Genomic DNA, 23,826 nt, shown 5'->3' on the forward strand with positions numbered 1-23,826 from the left:
GTCCGTTCGGCACTAGGATCTCCGGTGATTTGGATCATGACGAGTACGAGTCCTTCAACCCCGTTCTCTTGAACGCTTCCACTTAGTGATCTACAAGGGTATGTAGATGCACTCTCCTTCCCCTCGTTGCTGGTTTATCCATAGATAGATCTTGGTGACACGTAAGAAAATTTTGAATTTCTGCTACGTTCCCCAACAAATTCAACCCATGGTCGGCCTGCCCGATCACGTTCGATCGCAGGGATCATCCGACCAGTATCCGGCACGGGGCCTCGGCTGCCCTAGGGCTCGACCCAATAATCGGCGGATACCACCTCACCTGAGTCCTCATGGATGGTGCAGTAGCCTCAATCTGATATATCAGGACAATGTCCGCAAGATGGGGATAGACCCATCAAGAATCAAGCAAAACAACACTACCTTTAAAGGAGTAATACCAGTCATAGAGGCCCGCTGCACGGGCATCCTAACACTGGACGTCGTTTCGGCTCCCCCAATAACTTTCGAAGCGAGGAACTCGTCTTCGACATCGCTCCGTTCTGAAGTGGCTATCATGCACTACTCGGACGAACGGCCTTCGCCCGTTTCAATGCAGTCCCGCACTACACTTATCTTAAGCTCAAGATGCCTGGGCCGCGAGGTGTTATCACGGTGAGCGAAAGTACAGAGAGCTCTTTTCGTACAGAAGAATATGTGGCGGCTCTAGCAGCCGAAGCTCGAAGCAGCCCTTTTAAACCAAACAGCTCATCGGTCATCAAGACCGCGGACACAGCCAAACATGTTCGGTGTACACCTACGTGTAAAAGCTCAGATAAACCTGTGCTTGTTTAGCAGCCCTGCCCCCATAGATTGCCCCATAAGAAGATGGTACATATTTTCCTGTATACATAAATATACACTCAAAATTCCTTGGGTAGCGCTGGGGGCACCCTGCACGTAATAAATCTATAGTTCAGCCCGACCCTATTCGGACTCAGTAAGCTACAGTTCACGGTTCATCAAAACCAACAAATTATACCCGCGGCCATTCCAGATTTTTTTCACCTGGTTCTTTCTTTTTTACAGATAGGCCATTATGATATACCTTTCAAGGACACTGCGCAACAGAGACAAAGGCGCAGACGTGCAGCAGGGCCCCGTTTAAAGGTTTCTATTTATATTAAGACCCTGCATAAACCTTTTTTCTTATTTTTATCTCTTGTTGTTACATACCCTCTCGGCATATAAAATGCCCTGAATATGGGCAGTACTTGTGAACGTACGATTCGCCATACCAGAATGGATGTGATAAAAGCAGCCAATCCGTGTGCTTTGAGAACTATATTCTCACCACAGGCGCTCTCTCCTCACGCTGGGTCGAAGCACGTGCCTCAAATTTAGGGTTCATTACCAGGGGCTATACCCAGCCCGGTATATATTGAAAAGACCGAATACCTTCGGGAGTGTTTGGCATCGCGAGTTTTGGCATGATATGCATCAGCTCCGAATTATGTCTTGGGTCAATAGTTGAGTTTGCCTGGCTCCTGTGTTTGCTACCTTATGTTCCATTCTATCGGCTAAGGCGGCCAAGGGAGAGCTACTGCGATTGTGCCCCGGTTCATCCGGATGAGCACCTTAGTAGAGAAAGCCGAAAACTGACTATCATGATAAGGCGAGAGCTGGTCAACCATTCGATGACTCAGCGGAATCTTCACGATTCCTCCGCATTAATGAAGGACTGGTTTCCTGGTCATATATGTAAACGCACAGTATTCGGATAAAAGCAGACATACCAGGGGCTATATAGTAGCCCCACCGTCAAACTCCTATGGCTAAGTGAAAGTGTTAAAGCTCTATAGTCCGATTGCCTAGTTCGCCGTGCTAACACCTCCTTAAACGGACCAAGACGTTGGGTAAAGTGTGATCAAGTGCTTTTCTGAACACCCCCGTGTTATACGCGAGGGGGCTGAAGCCGACGACTGCAAACTTTCAGGTTACATACATATACACATAAACGGCCGCACAGGAGGCACTGAAATACTTTACGGGCAAAAGTATAAATACAGCCTTCATTACCATAAGCATTATTTTTACAATTCGGATACATGTTACTCGAACATAACATTCTTCGAGCACTGACCCTCTATCAAGCGGGCACCCTCTAATACTTCTTAAAAATATTGATTTGGCATGTCCTTACCCCTGGGCGGACCCCCCCCCCCTGTTGCAATATCGGTGGCCTTCATCTTCACCCCATACATCTTCACGCGGGCAAGGTCCATCCATGCACCTTCTATGCACGTTGACCGCTTTACAACGTCGATATGCAACACCGCACAAACAAGCTGCTGCACCAAGCCAAAATAACTATTAGCAGTTGGTCCCCCAGGCAACAGCCGGTCCACGACAGCCTTCATGGCAAGTCCGGATATCCTGTGGAGCTATGCCCATATGGCCATCTGCTCATTCAACAGCAGTGGACGCCTTGGCATGCTAAACTGAGACCAGAAAAGTCGTTCCACTTCATGGCCTTCTTGGGACTGGAAAAACTACGTCGCATCAAAAGCGCTCTTCAACAAGTCCAAATATGCGTCCGGAGAACTCCACATTTGATCAAGTGGGGCATACTTTGGATCGCCGAACTTAGTTCGCAATAAAAAGGGCTTCCTAGCCGCGATCTCCCCAGCTTGTCGGATCTCCTCCCATGCCGCTCTGGCCTGTGACTGGGTTTCCTTTGCCGGTTGTAAGGCCTTCTCAAGGTCAGCCACTTTCTATTTGCTATCTCTCTCTCTCTCTCTCTCAGCGCATATTTGCTAGCGGCATCCCTTAGCTCAAGCGCCATGTTGGATATTTTCTCCGCACCCAGGCGATGAGCAGCCTGTTCAGCTTTTAATTCACCAACTGCCTTCTCGGCAGCTGCGTTGCTTATCCTGGCTTGCTCCTTAGCTCGGGCAAGCTCAGCCCGAAGGGTCTCCACGGCAGCAGCACCATCTGCAGTCAAGCATACTATAAATTCTAGCATCATGCTCCTATATACACTCGCTGACCACCCAAAATACATACCTTGCGCATCGTCAAGCCGCTGGTTCACAAGCGTGATGTCATCATCCGCCACATCAAGTTGCCGTTTCAGTTCGGCAAATTGGGCAGCCCGGGCAGCGGTCGGGGCTGCAGCCGCCTGTGTACAAATTCGCAAAACCATTACCTGAGCATATTTATTTGATCCTCTGATCGTCACATCCGGAAGACAACCAGAGTCTCAGGGGTTGCTATCTACACACAGTGCACAATGCGTTTATGGTAAAAAAAAGAAGAGGCTAAATTACGTACCTCAAAGCCTTTTAGCAGGCTCGTGAAGGCTTCATTCAATCCATCTTTTGCGGATGAAATTCTTTCAATCACCGTACGCATTAAGGTACGATGTTCCTCTGAGATAGGCGCTTGCCGCAGAAGATCCGTCCATATGTCCGGCTGTACATCGGATAGTCTGGGATTTTTGTTGTTGGTCTCTCTAGGAGCCGAACACCCCGGGCCTCGGGCGGCCGAAGAGTCATCTTCGGGCCTGGTGCTCCTCTGCGGGTCGGGAAAGATCCTCCGTGACGACACCTCAGGGTCGTCCGCCTTATGGGGCGGGGAAACATGGGGCGGCGTTTCGCTCTCCATCATCTCCAGAAGCAGATCTCCCGAGGACGAAGATCGCTGAGGGAGACTATAGTCCGAACTGCAAAACATACGTTTTAAAATATTACCCTCACAAATGGGAAAAGAACGGGGTACGCTTATTGAGCACCTTTGTTCACTTACGATTCAGCTGTAGGCTGGCCCCCTTGGGGGCACTGTGCGGTAACATCGCCTCCTGAATTTGGGCCCCCTGATAGGGATTTTTTCCCTCGCCTGGAAGCCTCTGCTTATAGGTCTTTGGAAGCAGCTCTTTTCTTCTCGTTGGGGGAAGGAATGTTATATTCTCCTCCCTGTTCACCCTCCGGCATGGGAGTTCCGATTCCCCTGGATACGGTGCGTGATGCACCTCCGGTATGGAGGCCACTTTGGGCCTCCCCACTCCTCTCCTTTCCTTCCCTCAACGGTGCTTGATAGGGTGCTAGAGCCAGCATCCGGGTTAACACTGGGTCCACAGAGTTTTCGGGAAGAGGGGCCGAACACCTGATCCTCTCCGCCTTCCTTACCCAGCCCTGGCAGAGTGTGGTTTTCTCAGTTTTTTATGAGAAACTTAAGTTAAAAACATGTTCGGAAATTGAGTACTTACCGGGGAATCCGGATGGTTGCAGTCGAGGCCTGCGTCCTCTGTGGTGTCCGAACACCTTTTTCGGGACCCGAAGACCAATTCATACATCCCTTTGAGCGTTGTGCCGAAGAAGCGCTGAATGGTTCGCGGTCCTTCCGGATTGAATTCCCACATACGGAGAGGTCGGCGCTGGCATGGCAAGACCCGCCGGACTAACATAACTTGGATTACCTTGACGAGGTCGATGTCCTTCTTAATAAGGTCTCGAATGCGGCTCTGTAGTATTTGAACTTCGTCCAGTGACCCCCAATCTAGCCCCTTGTTGATCCACGATGCGAGTTGTGGCGGAGGGCCTGATCGGAAGGAGGGTGAAGCCACCCACTTGGTACCACGGGGCTCCGTGATATAAAACCACTCCCGTTGCCATAGTCCGGATGTTTTGGTGAAGGAACCCTTGGGCCAGACGATGTCGGCTGATTTGCTTATCAGAGCACCGCCGCACTCCTCATGCCTCCAGTCTATTATCCTCGGCCTTATATCGAAGGTCTTGAGCCACAAGCTGAAGTGTGGAAAGATACAGAGGAAAGCCTCACATATGATAATAAATGATGAGATGTGAAGGAGGGATTTCGGAGCTAGATCATGGAAATCTAGTCCGTAGTAAAACATGAGCCCCCGAACGAAAGGATTGAGGGAGAAACCTAGCCCCCAGAGGAAGTGAGGGATAAACATGACCCTCTCATTAGGCCTGGGAGTAGGGATAACCTGCCCTGGTGCAGGAAGCCTGTGAAGGATATCTACGGTCAAGTACCTCGCCTCCCTTAGCTTCGTGATGTCCTCCTCAGTGACAGAGGAAGCAATCCACCGGCCTTGAAAGCTGGATCCGGACATGGCCTGGGGTTCGAAGCGACTGGTTAAACCTTGGGTGTTGGAGCTCGAGGTGGGAGGAGAAGGGAGTAGCATAGAGGGGAAATGCGGGTCTCGGCCTCCTTATTAAGATGACGAATATCAAACGTCCCCTACGTGGCCTTAAAACATGCCTATTCCCAAGGAATCATACCATCGGGACGGTTGGGTTACCCACGCCCGCGTTGATGAGAATCCCGTAATAGGGGGACACGGTCTCCGCTTCGACAAGACGTGTCAGTAAAACCGCCTCGCGAAGCGTGGGGTGGCAGGCCGGAAAAACGATTCGAAGTAATGATTGGACGACGACATAATGTCGTGTTGTAAAAGCTGTCAGTGGATAGGACTCATTGAAACATTATGCTCTCCACGGTGGCATATGGAATTTGTTTTGCAGAGCCGAACATGATTCTTGTGTTTAAGATCTGCTTTGAAGTATTCGGAGAAGGAACCCGCCTTGCAATGCCGAAGACAATCTGCGCGCCGGACTCATCGTCATTGAAGCCTGGTTTAGGGGCTACTGAGGGAGTCCTGGATTAAGGGGTCCTCGGACAGCCGGACTATATGTGAGTGCCGGATTGTTTGACTATGAGGATACAAGATAGAAGACTTCGTCCCGTGTCCGGATGGGACTCTCCTTTGCGTGGAAGGCAAGCTTGGCTATTCGGATATGAAGATTCCTTTCTCTTTAACCGACTCTATGTAACCCTAGCCCCCTCCGGTGTCTATATAAATCGGAGGGTTTAGTCCATAGGACAACAACAATCATAACCATATGCTAGCTTCTAGGGTTTAGCCTCTACGATCTCGTGGTAGATCTACTCTTGTAATACTCATATCATCAAGATCAATCAAGCAGGAAGTAGGGTATTACCTCCATCGAGAGGGCCCGAACCTGGATAAACATCGTGTCCCCTGCCTACTGTTACCCTTAGCCTTAGACGCTCAGTTCGGGACCCCCTACCCGAGATCCGCCGGTTTTGACACCGACAGCCACCAAATGTGCCTGTAGTCCGACTTCTGCTACTTTTTCCTGTAGTCCAAGTCGAGACCATATTCCTGTGGCCCGTGTGCAACCGAAGAGTGCATGTGCCACATCCTTAGCGTGCAGTTTGCAGACCGAGAATTGCGCCGAAGTAGATATGTTCCGATCAGCGAGCACACCAAAACAAGGGATGGCATTATGTAAGGAACGCCATATGAAAATTTTCACTTTATTCGCCACTTTGAGGCTCCATATTTTCTTCCATATTGGATGCGGCGCAGAACCACTCGAGAAAGGGCTCGGCTCAGTATTGCCGTATGAATCTTCCCATTGTTTGTAGTATGCTGAACGCACAGTAAAAACTCCCGTTTTCGTCAAGTGCCAGGCCACATAATCTTCCGTATCATCATGATGCAGGGGAATTTCTATTATACGATCAGCATCAATAGGCCAGAAGTTTTCTCTAATGAGATTTTCATCCCACTCTCCGGATGCTGGGTCAATGAGCCCATTCATCCCGGCTAGCATTCTGTTTCCATGAGGAGTAATGATTTTCCTAGAGGAGTTGTTTGGCACCCAACAATCCTCCCATATATTTATCTTTAGGCCGTTGCCAACCCTCCAAATACCCCCTTTCTTGAATGTTTGAACTCCGGCCCATATACTTTGCCACACAAAAGAAGAGCCTTGTTTCAAACTGTAGTTGAGCAGTTCACCAGTAGGGTAATATTTAGCACGTAGGACCCTTGCACATAGCGATTCATGGTACTCAATAAGTCTCCAACATTGCTTTGCTAGGAGTGCCAAATTAAAACTGTGTATATCACGAAAGCCCATCCCTCCTCTCTCCTTTGGAATGCACATTTTCCACCAAGCAAACCAATGCATCTTTTGTTGGTTTTCCCCATCACCCCACCAATAATGCGAAATGGCGTCAGTGATCCCCTTGCAAATTTTCTTCGGGAATTTAAACACACTCATCGCATACGTAGGGATGGCTTGGGCCACCGCTTTGATCAATGCTTCCTTACCCCCATAGGATATTGTTCGTTCCTTCCACCCATTTATCATCTTCTGGATCCTCTCAATTATATGCTTGAAACAGTCAACCTGATCTACCCCAATCATAGAGGGAAGGCCCAAATACTTATCAGAAAGTGATTCGGTCATAATGTCCAGTATCTGGCAGACCTCTACCTTCCTGTCCACATATGTATTGGAGCTGAAGTAAACCGATGATTTTGCAATGCTTACCATATGTCCAGAGGCCGAACAATAATCATCCAATATCCTTTTTAAAGTGTTCGCATTCTCCATGTCTGCTCTCATAAGGATTAGCGAGTCATCAGCAAAGAGTAAGTGGGAATCATGGCACACCCGGACACCATTTAGGTTACCCGCTGCTTCCTCAAATGCTATTAAGTTTGATAGCCCTTCTGCACATAATAGAAAGAGATAGGGAGACAGGGGGTCTCCTTGCCTCAAGCCTCTCGTTGGATGGAACAGTGCAGTCTCATTTGAATTAAACCGTACTTTGTACTCCACAGAGGTTACACATGCCATGATGAGATCAATCCATCTCTCTTCAAAGCCGAGTCTACCAAGAATCGCCTTTAGGAAAATCCATTCAACCCTGTCATAGGCCTTGTGCATATCAAGTTTTACTGCACAATTCCCTACTCTCCCCTTCTTCTTCTTCTTCATCGTATGGAGGCATTCATAGGCTACAATCACATTATCTGTTATGATCCGGCCAGGTACAAATGCACTTTGTGTCTCACTGATAATGTCAGGCAGGAAAACCTTTAGACGTGCAGCGAGCATCTTAGATACCACCTTATAAACAACATTGCAAAGACTTATGGGCCTGAATTGGGATACCTTCTCTGGCACGTCAACTTTCAGTATTAAGATAATAGTAGTGGTATTCCAACCTTCAGGGATGACCCCAGTATTCATCGGCTTCAAAACTTCCTTCACCAAATCATCACCCAATAGATGCCAATTTTTTTATAAAAGATCGCGTGTAAGCCATCAGGCCCCGGTGCTTTTAAGTCGCCTATGCTGAAAAGAGCACGCTTAACTTATTCTTCAGTGTAAGGCGCAAAAAGTGCTTCATTCATGTAAGGAGTAACACGCAGAGTCACTTTAGTAATTACATCCATATTCGGTACATCGACCTCTGAGGTAAAAAGGTTCTGAAAATAGCTATCTATGAGATTTTTCATCGCCTCCTTATCCTCCTGCCATCCACCATTTTCATCCATTAGTCTCCGGATGTAGTTTCTTTTCTTTCGGGCTAAGGCGAAATTGTTGAAGTAATTTGTGTTTCTATCTCCAAACTTCAACCAATTAGCCCTACTGCGTTGGACCCAGTAAATTTCCTCCTTTTCCATAGTCTCTTCAATCTCAATCAGTAATTCATGCTGCCTATATGCCGACTCATCAGTGAGTAGCCCCAATCGCAGCTGTTCCAGCTCCTTCTTAAGGTCCTTCAAATGACGGTGTGGTGCTTTCAGTACTTCCCGATCCCATTTATGCAGATCCTGGTGTACCGCTGTCGTATGACTTGCCAAGCAGTCATACATGCAAGTCCTCTCCCAAGCCTCTGTGACCCTCTGCAACATCTCCTCCTCCTGTAGCCAGCGAGCTTCAAACTGTTTTGACCTCGGGCTAGTCTGCTGGTCCATACCTGCTGCACCTTCCAAGTCAATCACCACCGGTCTATGATCCGATTTTGTGTGGGGTGCATTTGTAACTACAGCAGTGGGAACCAGTCCAAAGAATGCTCCATTGCATACTGTTCTGTCCAGACGTTCCCTCAATCTGCGCCTTCGCCACGTGAACTGCTCACCAACAAACCCCATGTCCTCGAGTTCACAATCAACCAGTCCATCTCTGAAGTTTTGCATCATACCAACTGGCCTCGGTGCTCCCCCCTCCTTCTCATGCGAGTATAAGATCTCGTTGAAGTCACCCACAACTACCCATGGGAGTTGGTTCTGTTGAGATAGACCACATAAGCAGCTCCAAGACAAATGTTTGTCCTCCCATTTAGGCTCACCATAGAAACCTGTAAGTCTCCATTGCTCTTCCATTGCCCCTCCCCACCACTACGTCAATGAAATTCTTTGTCTTATCCTTTATGTTAATCACAACGGGATTGCGCCAAAAGAGGAGTAACCCGCCGCTAGCACCCACACTTTCCACCACCTCCACTCGGTCCATTTTCATTTTCCTCATCAGTTTGTTTGCCCTAGCTGTATTCAGATGTGTCTCGGACAAAAAGACGACATCTGGCTCCCACTGCTTCTGGATATCCAGAAGAGCCCTTTCTGCCGCGGCACTGGCCATACCACGGCAGTTCCAACTTAAAGTTTTCATTGTGCCCGGCGATCCTCCTCGAAGGAGGTCGCCGATTGCTGAGCTAAAGTGTCGTCTGACACACTCGGGTCAAACCTTTGCCTTTTCAGATCGTGTATTTTCTGCGGGGTGCTTAAAAGTTTTTTATCCATAGGTTCAGCTGATTTACTCTCAATGAGGTTTACCTTGTCTGATACAAACCCAATGGTTGGATTGGCAGGACCTGCGGTTCTCACAAAAGCATTTCCATCTTAGCCAATTAGGCGTTTATGTGCAACCGGGACCATTGCACCAGCACCATTGTCAAACCTTTTGTCCACCATCATGTCATTACTCTCCTCCACATTAGGGTGTCCATTATTGCCTCTTCCTCCCTCGGTGCCTCTACCCTTGCCCGTTCGTCCTCCTCCGCGGCCAGATCCATTGCCGTTCCCACGGTTTGACTGCGTACCATAGTTCACCAAGAGCCATTCTCCCCATTCACATTCCTCTTCTCTGTGTATACCATCCCTGCATTCCAGCACTGTGTGACCCATCAGGCCTCAGAAATAACAGAACTCAGGAAGTTTTTCATACTCCACCGGGTACCTCTTGCTCTCCTTCAAGGTTAACGGGACAAAGCGCACCAGCGGGGTATCTAGCTTCACAAACACCCGAGCCCGAAGGTACTTTCTCAGATTAATCCTTCCTTCATTCACTATCGCGTTGAAAGGCGGAACTCCCACTTTCGCCGCTATCTTTTCAGCAATTTCCTTTTTCTTCACCAATCCATCTGGCGGTTCAATAATCCTCGCCCATACAGGAATCCTATCAAGCTTGTATTCATGAACGTTTGTTATACCATCATATTCTTCCAGGGCCACTGCAGAGTTCCGGAATAGCCTGGGGCCATTATTCATCACCCTATTCCAGTCCCCCACGCACATGAATTGTGCCAAGAAGAGATTGTCACCCTTCGCCTTGAAGATCACCCCTTGGGCCGGCACCCATCCATTTCGTAGCGATTTGAACAACGCCGTATGGCTGAAGGGTCTAAGGGTATGAACCCTAAAGATCGCAATCCAGCGTGTTTCTTCAATCAACCCTTCGATCTCCTCCGAGAGATCAAGGTCCTCCTCCTCCCCATGGAGATTCAGTCCAAAAAACCGGTCCTCCAGATTGCAGCCACCGTCACGGGGTCCCCCCGATCCGCCGCTACCGCCCTCCTTCTCCGTCGAGGGCATTTTTGCCGCCGTTCCAGCCATGAATCCACGCTCCTAGGCTGTTTTGGTGTGGATGATCACGTGTAGATCGACCCGAGGATCAATCCAACGTGAGAAATCGGGTAAAGGTTGGTATAGGTTGGGAACCCTAGCGTGCCGCCAGGGGAGGTTGGGAGCCCTAGCGTGCCGCCAGGGGAGGTTGGGAAAAGTAGTATTGAAACGCGCATTCGTCGAACATGCCGAGTAGTAAATTGTTTGAGGGGAGGTTTTGCAACAACAAAAAACATAAAATCATGACTTCAATGCGACACTACGACGAGCTCCCGCCCTCAGAGAGGATTCTGATCCTTGGAATTTTTGACATTCAACCAAGAAGCAGAAGATGAAGAGAAGGAGATGCTGGAGCTTATTTGGAGCAGACGGAGGCAACAGTGAGAAGGCGGGGTTCATGCTGTAATGATTGTTCACAATCCACAAACCAGTAGGAAGCTCCAACTTCCACATAATGCACCTTCTATATTGATCAGACTGAACATGCACAAAATCAACGAGATTCGTAAGCAGCTAAAGAGTTTGCCGCATTCTTAAAGTACAAAAGTACAGTACACATAACAATCTGGAAAACATCCATGAGTGGAGCACGCTGGCTTCTGATATCTCTGAAAACAGCAAGGGAAAACGCAGCAAAGTCATTTCCCTGACTTCATATGTCTGCAGGAATCACTACTAGTACAACAGTTTTACATAGTTAAACATTAGGCACCTCTGATAGTTTACGAAACAGAGTACGGCCTGTGAAACCTCACACAACCATCGTTTTCAGACCTGATAGTGATAGTTTGGAAATAAAGCATCATAAACAGCACCGTTGGGCATGATGCTACTTGGGCATCTAAAATTTCGGCATCAAGCACCGACTGCAGGGCATGACGATTTTAAACACGACTCCGAAGGGAAGTTTCCACTCAATGTGTTTTCTGATTGCGGAACGCGCCCTGAGAGACTCCTCGATGCCACGACCCCACATAGGGAGGCACCTGTCAGGTGGGGCCACCATGAGGCTACCACTCACTGTATAGTACCATCTGTCAGGTTTATCAACGCTACGCCCACCAGGACTCCGACAGCCATGGGAGGTGTCCAAAGTGAGGCGCTCAAGCAATGTCGCGTTCTCAATAATGTGGCATGCCAACTCGACCAAGCTCTTTGCCGAGCAGAAGCCGATGATCGTCACACTCTTTAGGTTGTTGTGGCTGTGTTGTGGTAGCCGTCTCAGTGGCGAGGAATCCCCGATAATAGAATCATGCTTCATGTCAGGCTGCTGTACCTATATGGAAAGCCGAAAATGCTCGTATCAGCAGTTCCACAATACACACTATGCTTGCAAGATGAGATAACTTGGCTGTGTGCATCCTGTGATGCAGAGGCTGGGGTACTACCCTTTTTGAAAAAGAAAAAAAAAGATGAGATAACTTACCTCAAAGATGAAAGTCTCCAGGCAAGGAGAAGCTTCAAGAAAAGAAACCAGAGAAAGGTAATCATAAGCTGGTGAAATAGCTTGTTTTCCGATTAGAGAAATATGCAAGTACTTGAGGTGGAGAAATTTGCTAGATAGCATTGGTGTACTTTCCATCTGCATAAACACACCTCAGATTAGTTATATGACAAGGCATGAAAACTGTTAGTATATGCAAACAGCTAGTCTATACTCATCTAAACTTTCAGAATATACCTCATTAGGCGAGGTTATGACAAGTCTTTCAACATCTGGCGCACCGGACAGAAGCTCGGTCCGAGCAAACCGGACAATGTTGGGCGGGCCGAATTTTAAGCACGACACTTCTTTATTCTTTACATCACTTCCAAATAGAATTGATACTAAGCCACCAAACAGGGAAAAGGTGGAGAGGTTTGGAGCATCGCTCTCTATAAATTGCAGATTTATGCATAGAGACACTCTCAGGAACGTAAGGCACTCCAGCAAAGGTATCTTCAGGCAAACTATCTCACTGCAATTCTTGAGTTCCAAATGTTGAATTGCAGTACAATTGGAAAGAAGGCCCTCTAGCTCATCATCAGCAATCCATACATTACTTAGAAATAACCTTGTCAATTTTCTCCAGCAACCAAGCCCAGCCGTGGGACGAAAGGCACACATGGCAATGTAAAGATACCGAATTGAGTTTTCACCCCCATTAAATAAAAGTGAGCATGGGAAATTGTATTCTTCTTCCCCAGGAATATGCGGCATAACAATGGCGAGTTCTTCAACTCGTGCTGTAACAGCAATATGAATCCACCTATCAACATAAAAGGAATCGACCTTGTTACCATAAAGTTCAAGCCTTAGTTTCTTCATGCCAATGCCCGAGTGATTTTTAAGAATATTGTCAACTTTGCTGATGAGATCTCCATCCAAACCTAGGGCTTTGTGAGTTAAGATTAGGTTGGGATGGCATCTCCATGATCTCAGAAATGAGTGTGATGCACAAGCTGCACGGGCAGCATCCCGCAGTGGTAATAGGGCATGAATATGTCGACGGATATCCTGTATACAAAAGAACGGGAGATCAATTATTGGGGTTATAAAAGAAATTTATAAACTGATTGCAAAAACTTGCTATATTACAAATCTATATTATATTATTAAAACAAGATGCAAACAAATCACCGCATTCATCCACATAGTCCAAATTATAACGGTTCAGATTTAAGAATAACATAGTAGTACATATGACAAACAGGTATCCATATTCGAAACGACCAGGCTGCCACGCCAGTTAGGAAAACAAGGAGTCATTCGGTATCGAACATGCCATACGTGCGCATTTACTTTTATCCATGGTACAAATTAGGAAAACCGCATATCCATTTCTATCGGCTCCACAAGCCAGACAAGACGGTGAATTTGAAGTCATCATTCAATGAAGTCATCATGGTAGAATATCTCATTAAGCAATTTGGGCAGTCTTTTCTTGCGTTTAAAAAATGCAATAAAAATAAAATTTGCTTAACAAAGGGCTTAGGCAAATCCTATGTCCATATCGACCATCTCGATAAGCCAGACATTGTGAACTTCAACTCTATAGAAATGTCTAAATCATTTTCAGAGCCCTTTTCTAGCACTTTTGTTCGAAACATTGCACTATATAGAATATGATTTGCCTAACATGGTAACACGGGAACAAGTCCAATCAATGATTTCATAGGAGATGTCTTGCAAAAAACATTCATCCACATAGGCCAAATTATTTGGTCCAAATTATAACGGTTCTGATTTAGGATTAACATAGTAGTACATATGACAAATAGGTATCCATATTCGAAATGACCAGGCTGCCATGTCACTTAGCAAAAACAAGGAGCCATTCGGGAATGGACAAACCACATATCCGTTTCTACCGGTTCAGCAAGCCAGACATGTCGGTGGATTTGAAGTGATCATTCAATGGACTCATCATGGTAGAATATCTAATTAATCATTTTGGGAAATATTTTCTTGTGTTTTAAAAATGCAAGAAGGAATAAAATATGCTTAACATAGGGCTTAGGCAAACCATATGTCCATATCGACCATCTCGACAAGCGAGACGCCATGGTGAACTTCAATTCTGTGATGAATTCCATCAAGGAAAGTTGTCTAATTAATCATTTTCCGAGCCCTTTTCTAGCGGTTTTCTCAAAACATTGCACTCTATATAATATAATTTGCCTAACATAGTAACATGGGAACAAGTCCAATTAACAACGTCTTGCAAAGAAAAGTGCCAAGTGTATTCTCTCATTTGTAGTGTATTCTTGGAGAGAAATCAGAGGAAGAAGATAAGAGTTCCTTTAGTTTCTGTGTATACCAGGCAAGCTCTGAAATGTTTCCATTGCATCACAAGGTATGGCTAGGGCAGAAAATGTAGCGGTATAGCTGCTTATATATTGCATATGTTGGAGATTCAGATACCAGAGAAATCATCACACTACTAATAGATCTACAAAATAACACACCTCAAATATTTTGGTGGTTCAAAATTATAGATATAATTTTTTAGATTTATAGAAAGAGAAAATCATTGTTTATCGCTTGTGGGGCGAAATTATAAGGTTTATTATGGTGGGGCAAGACTACGATCCAGTTTATACCTCTGGAAGGTCCGGTATAACTCCGCCATCTTGAGAACCATCATCTTGTTGGCAGGGTGATCCTTCTTGTTTGCAGACATCTGGGGGTACATCAGAGCCATGATAAGAGTACAGAAAACAGTGGGATACAAGCAGAAGCAAAGAGATCATAGTACAAAAAAACAGCGGAAACGTTGCTGCAGAATTAGACCTATCTATGAGTTAATCAGCTTGCTACATGCTCCTAAACTGAGGCTAAGATCTAAACAGGGATGGAAAACTGAGGCTAAGATCTAAACAGGGTTGGAAAACGGAGGCTAAGATGCGGAGGGGAGCAGGAGGCGTACGGTCTTGGGTTTCCCCTGCCGGCGGCGGATCCTGCATCTGCATGGCTGGATGCCTGAGATGGGGACGAGGGCGAAGGTCTAACAGACTTTCTGCGGTGCAGTCGTCCGACGAGACCGTGCTGGCGCCGGCGCCGACGATCGATGACATCGAAGCCGGCTGGCCGATGTTAGAGATAGAGCCGTGGAGGAGCACGCGGTTGCAGTTTGAGCCAAATTGGTTGGGCCAGACAGATAGATGGGCTGCGGGCCTACTAATGCAAGCCAGAGGCACGGTACAATGGCAACAAGTTACTCTTTTTTAGGCCTAAACAAAGTAACTTTTTTTTTTCAAAAACAGGAGTGTCCATAAGTATAATCATAGACTTATGGGAAAAAAAATGCTACAAACTGGATCTACGGATAAAGCCCCCCCGTGATTTCAAACTAACCTCTCATAATTTTATACCAATTGCCCCATCATGTACTACTCCAATCTAGGTTTTTTGTGTGAACACCTTTGAGAAACTACACATCTAGAGTTTTCTACTCACGTAGTGACCCCTCGGCGAGGCCACCATACAGGCGCCTGATCATAACTCTCCTCCAATTAGGGGGTGGAGTAAACTATGCAGGCCCTCTTGTGATGGGTGCACAATGTCTTCTGTGGGCACGACGTTTTTAGGGCTTGATCGCGAGCAAAGGGTAGTCGTCGTGGCTGGAACAGGTGGATCCTAGTCGGGAAATAGGGAAGACCTGGATGATCTTCTCGGAAGGTTGCACCGTGAGGGAGAAGTGGACGAGCAAATTAATCTTGATGAGTATTTGAAGATTTGAAGGTGGTGGCTAGATGGACTGTGATTGCTAGGGTTTGCACAAACAAGTTGTTCAACCAGAACTCATTTATTCCCACCATGAATATCGTGTGGAAGCCGGCAAAGAACATGACATTTAGAGCCATAGAAAAACCATTTTACGTAAAATTTCAATGTGTTTGGGATTAGCAGAGAGTAATGGAAGAGGGTCCATGGTTATTTTGTGATTGGTCGGTGCTTCTTAAGGAGTATGATGGCTTTTCTAAGATAGATATGGGTGACATGAACTCCATAGATGTGTTTGTGAGAGCGATGGAAGTTCCTGATGGTTTGATCAACAAAGCAGTAGCCAAAGTGATGTGTGACAAAGTAGGCGAATTTGTATGTCTTGCTTTGAGAAACTTCATTGCAGATTTTATGAGATCAAGGGTTTGGCTCAAGATGGATAAACCCCTCAGATTTGTCAATGTGAAACTACAGAGCGGAAAACCACACAAGACATATCGGGTTATGTATGAGAAGATCCCTCAGTTTTGTGAGGCTTGTAGAACACATAAGTCTACTGAATGCGGTGACGAGATCTGGGTTATTTTCTGATGATGACCAATTTAAAAGCCAGAGGTGAGGCGAAAGAAGGGATGGAGGTAGATGACAAGTGAGTGATGGTGGAAGAGCTGCAAACACTGAGGAATTTTCTAATGATATGATTACAACAATATGGGCACAAGCCCTCCAAAAAAATAACAGTAAAAATTTGATGGTTCACCCAAAATCACACAAGAGGCTTCCGCTGGGATCAGGTGGGAACCTCCCTCCTGCTCAGACTTCACCAGGGGCTCTAGTGTGGCCAAGATCATCAATTTTTTACAAAATGATCACGAGGACCCAGTGGCATCATTGTTGGCTTTGCAAGAGAAGAAAAGATATGGAAAGAACAAGGATGGTTTGACATTGTAGCCCAAAATTCAGGGTCAGTGGGCTTTGGAATGGAGTTTATCCAATCGAAGCGAAAATAGTAAGTTGGAACTGTCGAGGGTTGGGTAATCCTCGACAGTTTGATCGCTCTTAGGGCTCCAAAGGCGTATGAAATCAGATGTGCTTCTTTTTTGTCCAAAGAACATTTGAGTACTGCTAGGGTGGAAAAAATTAGTAGGAAACTTTGTTTCGATGAGATGATTATGTTGGAGAGCGATAGTATGAGTGGTGGGATCATGCTTCTCTGGCGAACAAAATATGAAGGCGTCGTCTAAGCAAATTCACTCAAACTACCTGGACATCTGTATTGATGAAGCCAGTGGTGTGGGATGACGCATTACTGGAATATATGGAGAGCCAAGTGGTGACAAGGATTACCTTATTTAGTAGTATCTTCGCCCCTTAAATGTTATGGTTGATTACCATGCATTGTTCTTGGAGATTTTAATGAGATTCTTATGGGCAACAAGAAGGAAGGGGTGATTTGAGACCACAAATATGTATGCAAGCCTTTTGTGATGCCTTGATAGACTGCAACCTCTTAGATATGGGACTTGTCGGAGACATATTTACATGGAGAAGGCGTCATATACGAGAAGATTGGACCACACAGTTTGGGACCCAAGGTGGAGTAATTTGTTTCCTATTGTTGGTGTTGTGCATGAGGACTTCACGAACTACGATGACCGGACAATCATTGTTAACTGTGATTATATCTCTAATGTAAATGCTATCACACCAAACAGAAAAAAAATAAGTAAAGCGAATGCTTGAAGATAGGGTTGATGAGGTGGTCGAGGCTTCTAAGCAAGCCACAAGTCTCACCCAGGAGGCCTCGCCCAGTATGTGTAGGTGGTCCATGAGGCCCTCCATGCATGGGGCATGCACGTATTAAAAGACCCTCAACGTCAAATATGGGCTCTCCGGGACGAAGTGTTGATATGGTGATGGCTAGTCTGTTGTAAGACTATGCAAATATGAAACAACAGGAAATCCGTATCCAAATTGAGAAAATTCAAGAGAAAGAAGAGGTGAAATGGATACAACATAGTCATGCATAGCAGGTGAAACAAGGCAATCGAAATACTTCATTTTTTCATAGTTTTGCCTCTATGCGCAAAAAGTTACATATGATTACACGGTTAAAAGATGACAATGACAACTTGATCGAGGGATAAGAATAGTTGGTGTCTTGATCGAGGGTTAGGAATAGTTGGTGTCCCACATTAACTCCTACTTACAATACTTGTTCTCTAGTGAAGTTATGGATCCTTCTAAGGAGGTTATTAATAAAGTGAAGCCATGTGTTATCGCAACATCTATGAAGCTCTATGTGCTCCTTACACTCGCGGTGAAGTTAAAAAATACCTCTTAGATATGGGCAACCTCAAGGCTCTTGGTCTCGACGGTCTTCAAACTATTTTGTTCAAAATGTATTAGCCATTGTTGGGTGGAGAGCTTACTGATGTAGTCATGAGAGCTCTTAACTCAGAGTTAGTTCCAGAAGATTGGAACAACACGATCATTGTTTTAATTACCGAAGTCAACCACCTTGAGAATGTAACACAATATAGTCTTATCGGTCTTGATAACATTCTCTATAAGGTTATTTCTATGGTTCTCGCATGGAGGCTTAATCTTATATTACCAAAGATAGATGATGAAGTCATGTACCTAGGGTAGGGTCATGAACCTATCTAGGATACCCTACCCAAGGACATCCTTAGAAGAAGCTACCTTCCAGTCGACCAAGAGGGACTTCACTCGACGAACTCAAGGACACTCGACGATGAAGATAGCCACTCGACCATGAAGCTAGCCACTCGACGGCCAGGAGACCTAAAGTCACTCAGCACGCAATGGTCTGTCATTAAGTAGCTTTAATAATCTTCATGGCACTTTATGAGGGCGTTACCAGTAACCCCCTGTCTTAATGTACTTTAAACCCTGCATAACCGAGGGCCGGAGGGGTCTGGCAAACTCTATATAAGCCACCCCCCTCCTCAGTGTAAAGGGTTCGCACCCCTGTAACTCATATACACATAAACCAGTCGACCGCCTCCGGGCTCCGAGACGTAGGGCTATTACTTCCTCCGAGAAGGGCCTGAACTCGTAAAACACTCGTGTGTACAACTACTCCATAGCTAGGATCTTGCCTCTCCATACCTACCCCCCATTCTACTGTCAGACTTAGAACCACGACAGTTGGTGCCCACCGTGGGGCAGGTGTCTTAGCGACTTTTTGGAGAAGTTGCAATTTGTCCGATTGCCTTCATCATGGTTTCTGGCGGAGCTCTGGTCGAGGGCCGCGAGATCCGTCTCGGTGCGCTCGCTTTCATCGCCGACGACTCCGCTTGGCTCCAGGAGGCACCACTCGACATCGACGCGCTCCCCGTCCGCGGGGCGACGCACTTTCGGGCGTGTGTCCGCGGCGTCCTGCTGCGGCAGCCGTCGACCCCATACCGGTCGACTCCTGTGCCGTCCTCCCTCCCTGTCTCCCGCCAGCGCAAGCGCTCCGGTCGGTCGAGGCTTCAGCGATGGGTGAGACACGCAGTGGCTCGCCAATCGGCCACCACCCAAGTCGCGGCAATTGAGCCCGACGAATCTCTCTACGGCCTGTTCGATCTGTCGACTGGCTCCGTAGAGACTGCATCCGAGTGCGACAGCAGTGATCCAGCGGCGGAGGTCCTGATGGTCAACGGGCCTCGTAGCCCTCCCGGTTTCCCCCGCATCGACGGGATGGACGATGGAGGCGACCCCGCTCAGGCCCACGAAGAATATCAGCCCGAGCCACTCACTTCTCAGCAAAGAGAAGATCTTCGCCGCCGGAACATGGATGCCCTGCATACTCCCATCGCAGGAGAAACTCCTGAGGCTCGTGCTTGGAAGAGGCGCGTTTGGCCAACTTGGCTGAACGCACTCGACTGGAGAACCTCCAGCGAGCACTCGACGAGCGTGCGCGTCAACGAGTACCTGACTCCAGCCGACGTCAGCTCTTTCCGCAACCGACTCAGGTATATCGAACCCCGATTCAGAATTTGGCAGCTGCAGCCCGTATAGCGGAGTCAATTCAGCCCTCTCAGTCGGAGGCTGGAAGAGGCTTGATGCAGATCAGGGATTTGCTCCGGGCGGCAGGAGATCAGAATTCAGTTGTGTCACAGTCGCGCAACAGGATTCACAGTCGATCCGTCGCTGCGAATACTGTTCAGTCGGCTCACAGCCCAAGGTCACCTCCGAGGCGCGTGGGACGTGAAGGCCGGCGGGACCACTATGATGACCGATTTGATCGTGATGATAGGCGTCGAGTGCCCACTCCTCCCCCGAGAAGTGGGTCTAACGCCCATCGGCAGCAAGATGACAGGCGCCAGCTCAGTGTTGGGCGGAGAGCTCCGGTCGACCCCAGAGAACCAGGCTTTGACGCGTGATCCATCATCGTGCAGGGTCTGGTCGATCGGAACAGAGCTCATAGAGGTGGCCATGACAGAGATGTGCCCACTAGCAGCCGAGTCCATGTTTCAGGTCCAGAATGATTTAGCAGAGCCATCAGAGCCGCAGTGATACCCCAACTTCAGGTTGGCGACTGGGGTAAGTAAGTTCACCAGAGAGTCCAAGCCTGAAACTTGGCTTGAAGACTACCGAGTGGCGGTACAGATTGGTGGTGGTAATGATGAGGTGGCCATGAAGCATTTGCCACTCATGTTAGTGGGTTCGGCCAGGGCGTGGTTGAATCAGTTAGCTCGTAGCAGCATTTACACCTGGGACGTTCGAGGGAACTTGCAAGCGACCGGCCGGATTGACGGAGCTGCAAGTCCGCGTACAAAAGTCAAGTGAAACATTGAGAGATTACATCCAGAGATGGATCACTTTGCATCATACCGTGGAGAATGTGTCGGACCATCAAGCGGTCTGCGCCTTCAAGGATGGTGTCAAGAACAGAGAGTTGAGCCTGAAGTTTGGTCGAACCGGAGATATGACCCTGAGTCGAATGATGGAGATTGCCACCAAATACGCTAACGGTGAAGAAGAGGACAGGCTCCGGAGTGGCAAGTATAAGCCGAGTCAATCGGAAAAAGGAAACTCCAGTCGGAAGCAGAAGCGGAAGGCCGAGCCAGCTGCTCCTGGAGAGGCTCTGGCCGTGACTCAGGGCAAATTCAAAGGGAAGCCCAAAGGATCTTGGAACCCCAAGAAGGTAAAGGATAAAGAAGGAAATGACGTGATGGATCTACCGTGTCACATCCACACGAAGAAAGACGAAGAGGGTAACTTCATCTACCCGAAACATACCACTCGCCAGTGCCGGCTCTTAATCCAGCAGTTTCAAGGAAAACAGCCCAAGGACAAAGAGAAGGAGTCGGACAAGGCCGAGGACAAGGAGGACAGTGATGGAGGGTACCCTCATGTCAATTCCACCCTGATGATTTTTGCTGATGTAGAGAGCAAAAGTCGACTGAAAGTGATCAACCGAGAGGTAAATATGGTCGCCCCGGCGACACCAAGCTATCTGAAATGGTCGCAAACTCCCATTACGTTCGACCAGTCCGATCACCCTACTCACATTGCCACCCCTGGGAGGCAAGCGCTGGTGGTCGACCCAGTCGTCGAAGGCACTCGACTGACGAAGGTATTGATGGATGGCGGCAGTGGGTTGAATATACTGTATGCAGAGACGCTCAAGGGAATGGGCATTCCGATGTCCAGGCTCAGCTCCAGCAACATGAGTTTTCACGGAGTCATTCCTGGAAAGAAGGCTGAGTCACTCGGTCAAATAGCTCTGGATGTAGTGTTCGGCGACTCGAAGCATTTCCGCAAAGAGAAGCTGACATTTGAAGTCGTGGATTTCCAGAGCGCTTACCACGCTATTTTGGGAAGACCAGCCTATGCCCGCTTCATGGCTCGACCATGTTATGTGTACCTCAAATTAAAGATGCCTGGCCCCAAAGGAGTGATCACTATCACTGGCAGCCGGAAGAAGGCAGAAGAGTGTTTCCAGAAAGGCTCGAAGATTGCGGATGCCCAGATAACAGTGGTAGAGCTGGAAGGATACAAGAAAAATGCAGATCCGAGTGATTTGCTGCGGGCCAAGAAGCCCGCCACAGAGTCAGCGTTCCAGTCGTCAGGGGAGACGAAGCCAGTTCATATCCACCCGACTGACCCCAACGCAGCTCCGACCCATATTTCCACAACACTCGACTCTAAATAGGAAGAAGCGCTCATCCAGTTCCTCCGTGAGAACTGGGACATCTTTGCATGGAAGCCAGCTGACATGCCGGGTGTTCCCAGGGGGCTGGCTGAGCATCGCCTTAGAGTCGACTCAAAAGCGAAACCTGTTAAAGAACATCTTCGACGGTCCGCCGTTCAGAAGAAAAAAGCCATTGGCGAGGAGGTGGCTCGACTCCTTGCAGCAGAGTTTATCCGAGAGATATACCACTCCGAGTGGCTCGCCAATGTCGTCATGGTTCCCAAGAAGGACAACTCACTTCGCATGTGCATTGATTTCAAACATATCAATCGGGCCTGCCCAAAAGATCATTTTCCTCTCCCTCGCATCGACCAAATTGTCGACTCGACTGCGGGATGCGAGAGATTGTCTTTTTTAGACGCCTATTCCGGGTATCATCAGATCCGTCTGTATGGACCTGACGAAATCAAAACAGCTTTCATCACTCCATTCGGGTGCTTCTGCTATATCACCATGCCATTCGGTCTCAAGAATGCCGGAGCCACGTTCATGAGAATGATTCAAAAGTGTTTACTCACTCAAATCAGTCGGAATGTGGAAGCGTACATGGATGATATCGTGGTCAAGTCACGAAAGGGTTCCGACCTGTTGACTGACCTAGCTGAAACATTTGCCAATCTCAGGAGGTATGATATCAAGCTCAATCCATCAAAGTGCACATTCGGAGTACCTGGCGGAAAGTTACTCGGTTTTCTCGTTTCAGAACGAGGAATCGATGCTAACCCAGAAAAAGTTGGCACCATACTCCGAATGAAACGCCCTGTGCGTGTGCACGACGTCCAGAAGCTTACTGGATGCTTGGCCGCGTTAAGTCGATTCATCTCTCGCCTCGGTGAAAAGGCGTTGCCTCTTTACCGACTGATGAAGAAGGCAGACAAGTTCGAGTGGACTCCAGAAGCTGATGCAGCGTTTGCCGAGCTAAAAGCTCTGCTCTCCACCCAGCCGGTGCTTGCTGCTCCAATCAGCAAAGAGCCTCTGTTGCTTTACATTGCAGCCACAGGACAGGTCGTCAGTACAGTACTTACGGTCGAGCGGGAAGAGGAAGGTAAAACCTTCAAAGTTCAGCGCCCAGTGTATTATCTCTCTGAAGTTTTGACTCCATCGAAGCAAAGATATCCTCATTATCAGAAGCTCGTATATGGGATCTACATGACCATGAAGAAGGTTGCTCATTATTTCTCTGATCATGACATTACAGTCGTCAGCGACGCACCATTGTCAGAGATTCTGCACAACAGAGATGCAACTGGTCGAGTGGCTAAATGGGCGATTGAACTCCTTCCCCTTGATATCAAATTTGAGGCAAAGAAAGCCATTAAGTCCCAGGCTATAGCAGATTTCCTTGCCGAGTGGATTGAACAACAGCAGCCGACTCAAGTTCACTCGGAGCATTGGACCATGTTCTTTGATGGCTCTAAGATGTTAAATGGTTCTGGTGCTGGGGTAGTTTTGGTTTCCCCCCGAGGAGATAAGCTCAGATATGTGCTCCAGATCCACTTTGATTCCTCCAACAATGAAGCAGAATATGAAGCACTTTTGTATGGGTTGCGCATGGCCATTTCACTCGGCGTCCGTCGCCTTATGGTTTATGGCGACTCAGATTTGGTGGTCAATCAGGTGATGAAGGAGTGGGACGTTAGAAGCCCAGCCATGACTGGATACTGCAATGCAGTGAGGAAGCTC

General features: G+C 47.6%; 1 protein-coding gene across 1 annotated transcript; it reads right to left on the bottom strand.

The window, feature by feature from the left end:
* Positions 1-11,395: 11,395 nt before the first annotated feature.
* On the bottom strand, positions 11,396-15,346 carry LOC123116473 (F-box/LRR-repeat protein At3g26922). Its single transcript, XM_044537423.1, has 5 exons — positions 15,139-15,346; positions 14,813-14,892; positions 12,411-13,226; positions 12,156-12,311; positions 11,396-12,005 (listed from the first exon to the last, which is right to left on the bottom strand). Exons 1-5 carry the CDS (start codon positions 15,284-15,286, stop codon positions 11,571-11,573), a joined length of 1,635 nt encoding a protein of 544 aa, XP_044393358.1. The 5' UTR covers positions 15,287-15,346; the 3' UTR covers positions 11,396-11,570.
* Positions 15,347-23,826: the final 8,480 nt, after the last annotated feature.

Source organism: Triticum aestivum, chromosome 5B (assembly GCF_018294505.1).
Source record: "Triticum aestivum cultivar Chinese Spring chromosome 5B, IWGSC CS RefSeq v2.1, whole genome shotgun sequence".
NCBI lineage: Eukaryota > Viridiplantae > Streptophyta > Magnoliopsida > Poales > Poaceae > Triticum > Triticum aestivum.

Excerpts from the sequence above, each read along its gene's own strand:
- LOC123116473 (XM_044537423.1), bottom strand. The coding sequence starts at position 15,286 with ATGTCATCGATCGTCGGCGCCGGCGCCAGCACGGTCTCGTCGGACGAC. Across the intron at positions 14,893-15,138 it reads GGCAGGGGAAACCCAAGACC|ATGTCTGCAAACAAGAAGGA; the intron begins GTACGCCTCCTG and ends ATGTACCCCCAG. Across the intron at positions 13,227-14,812 it reads TTATACCGGACCTTCCAGAG|GATATCCGTCGACATATTCA; the intron begins GTATAAACTGGA and ends TTTTGTATACAG.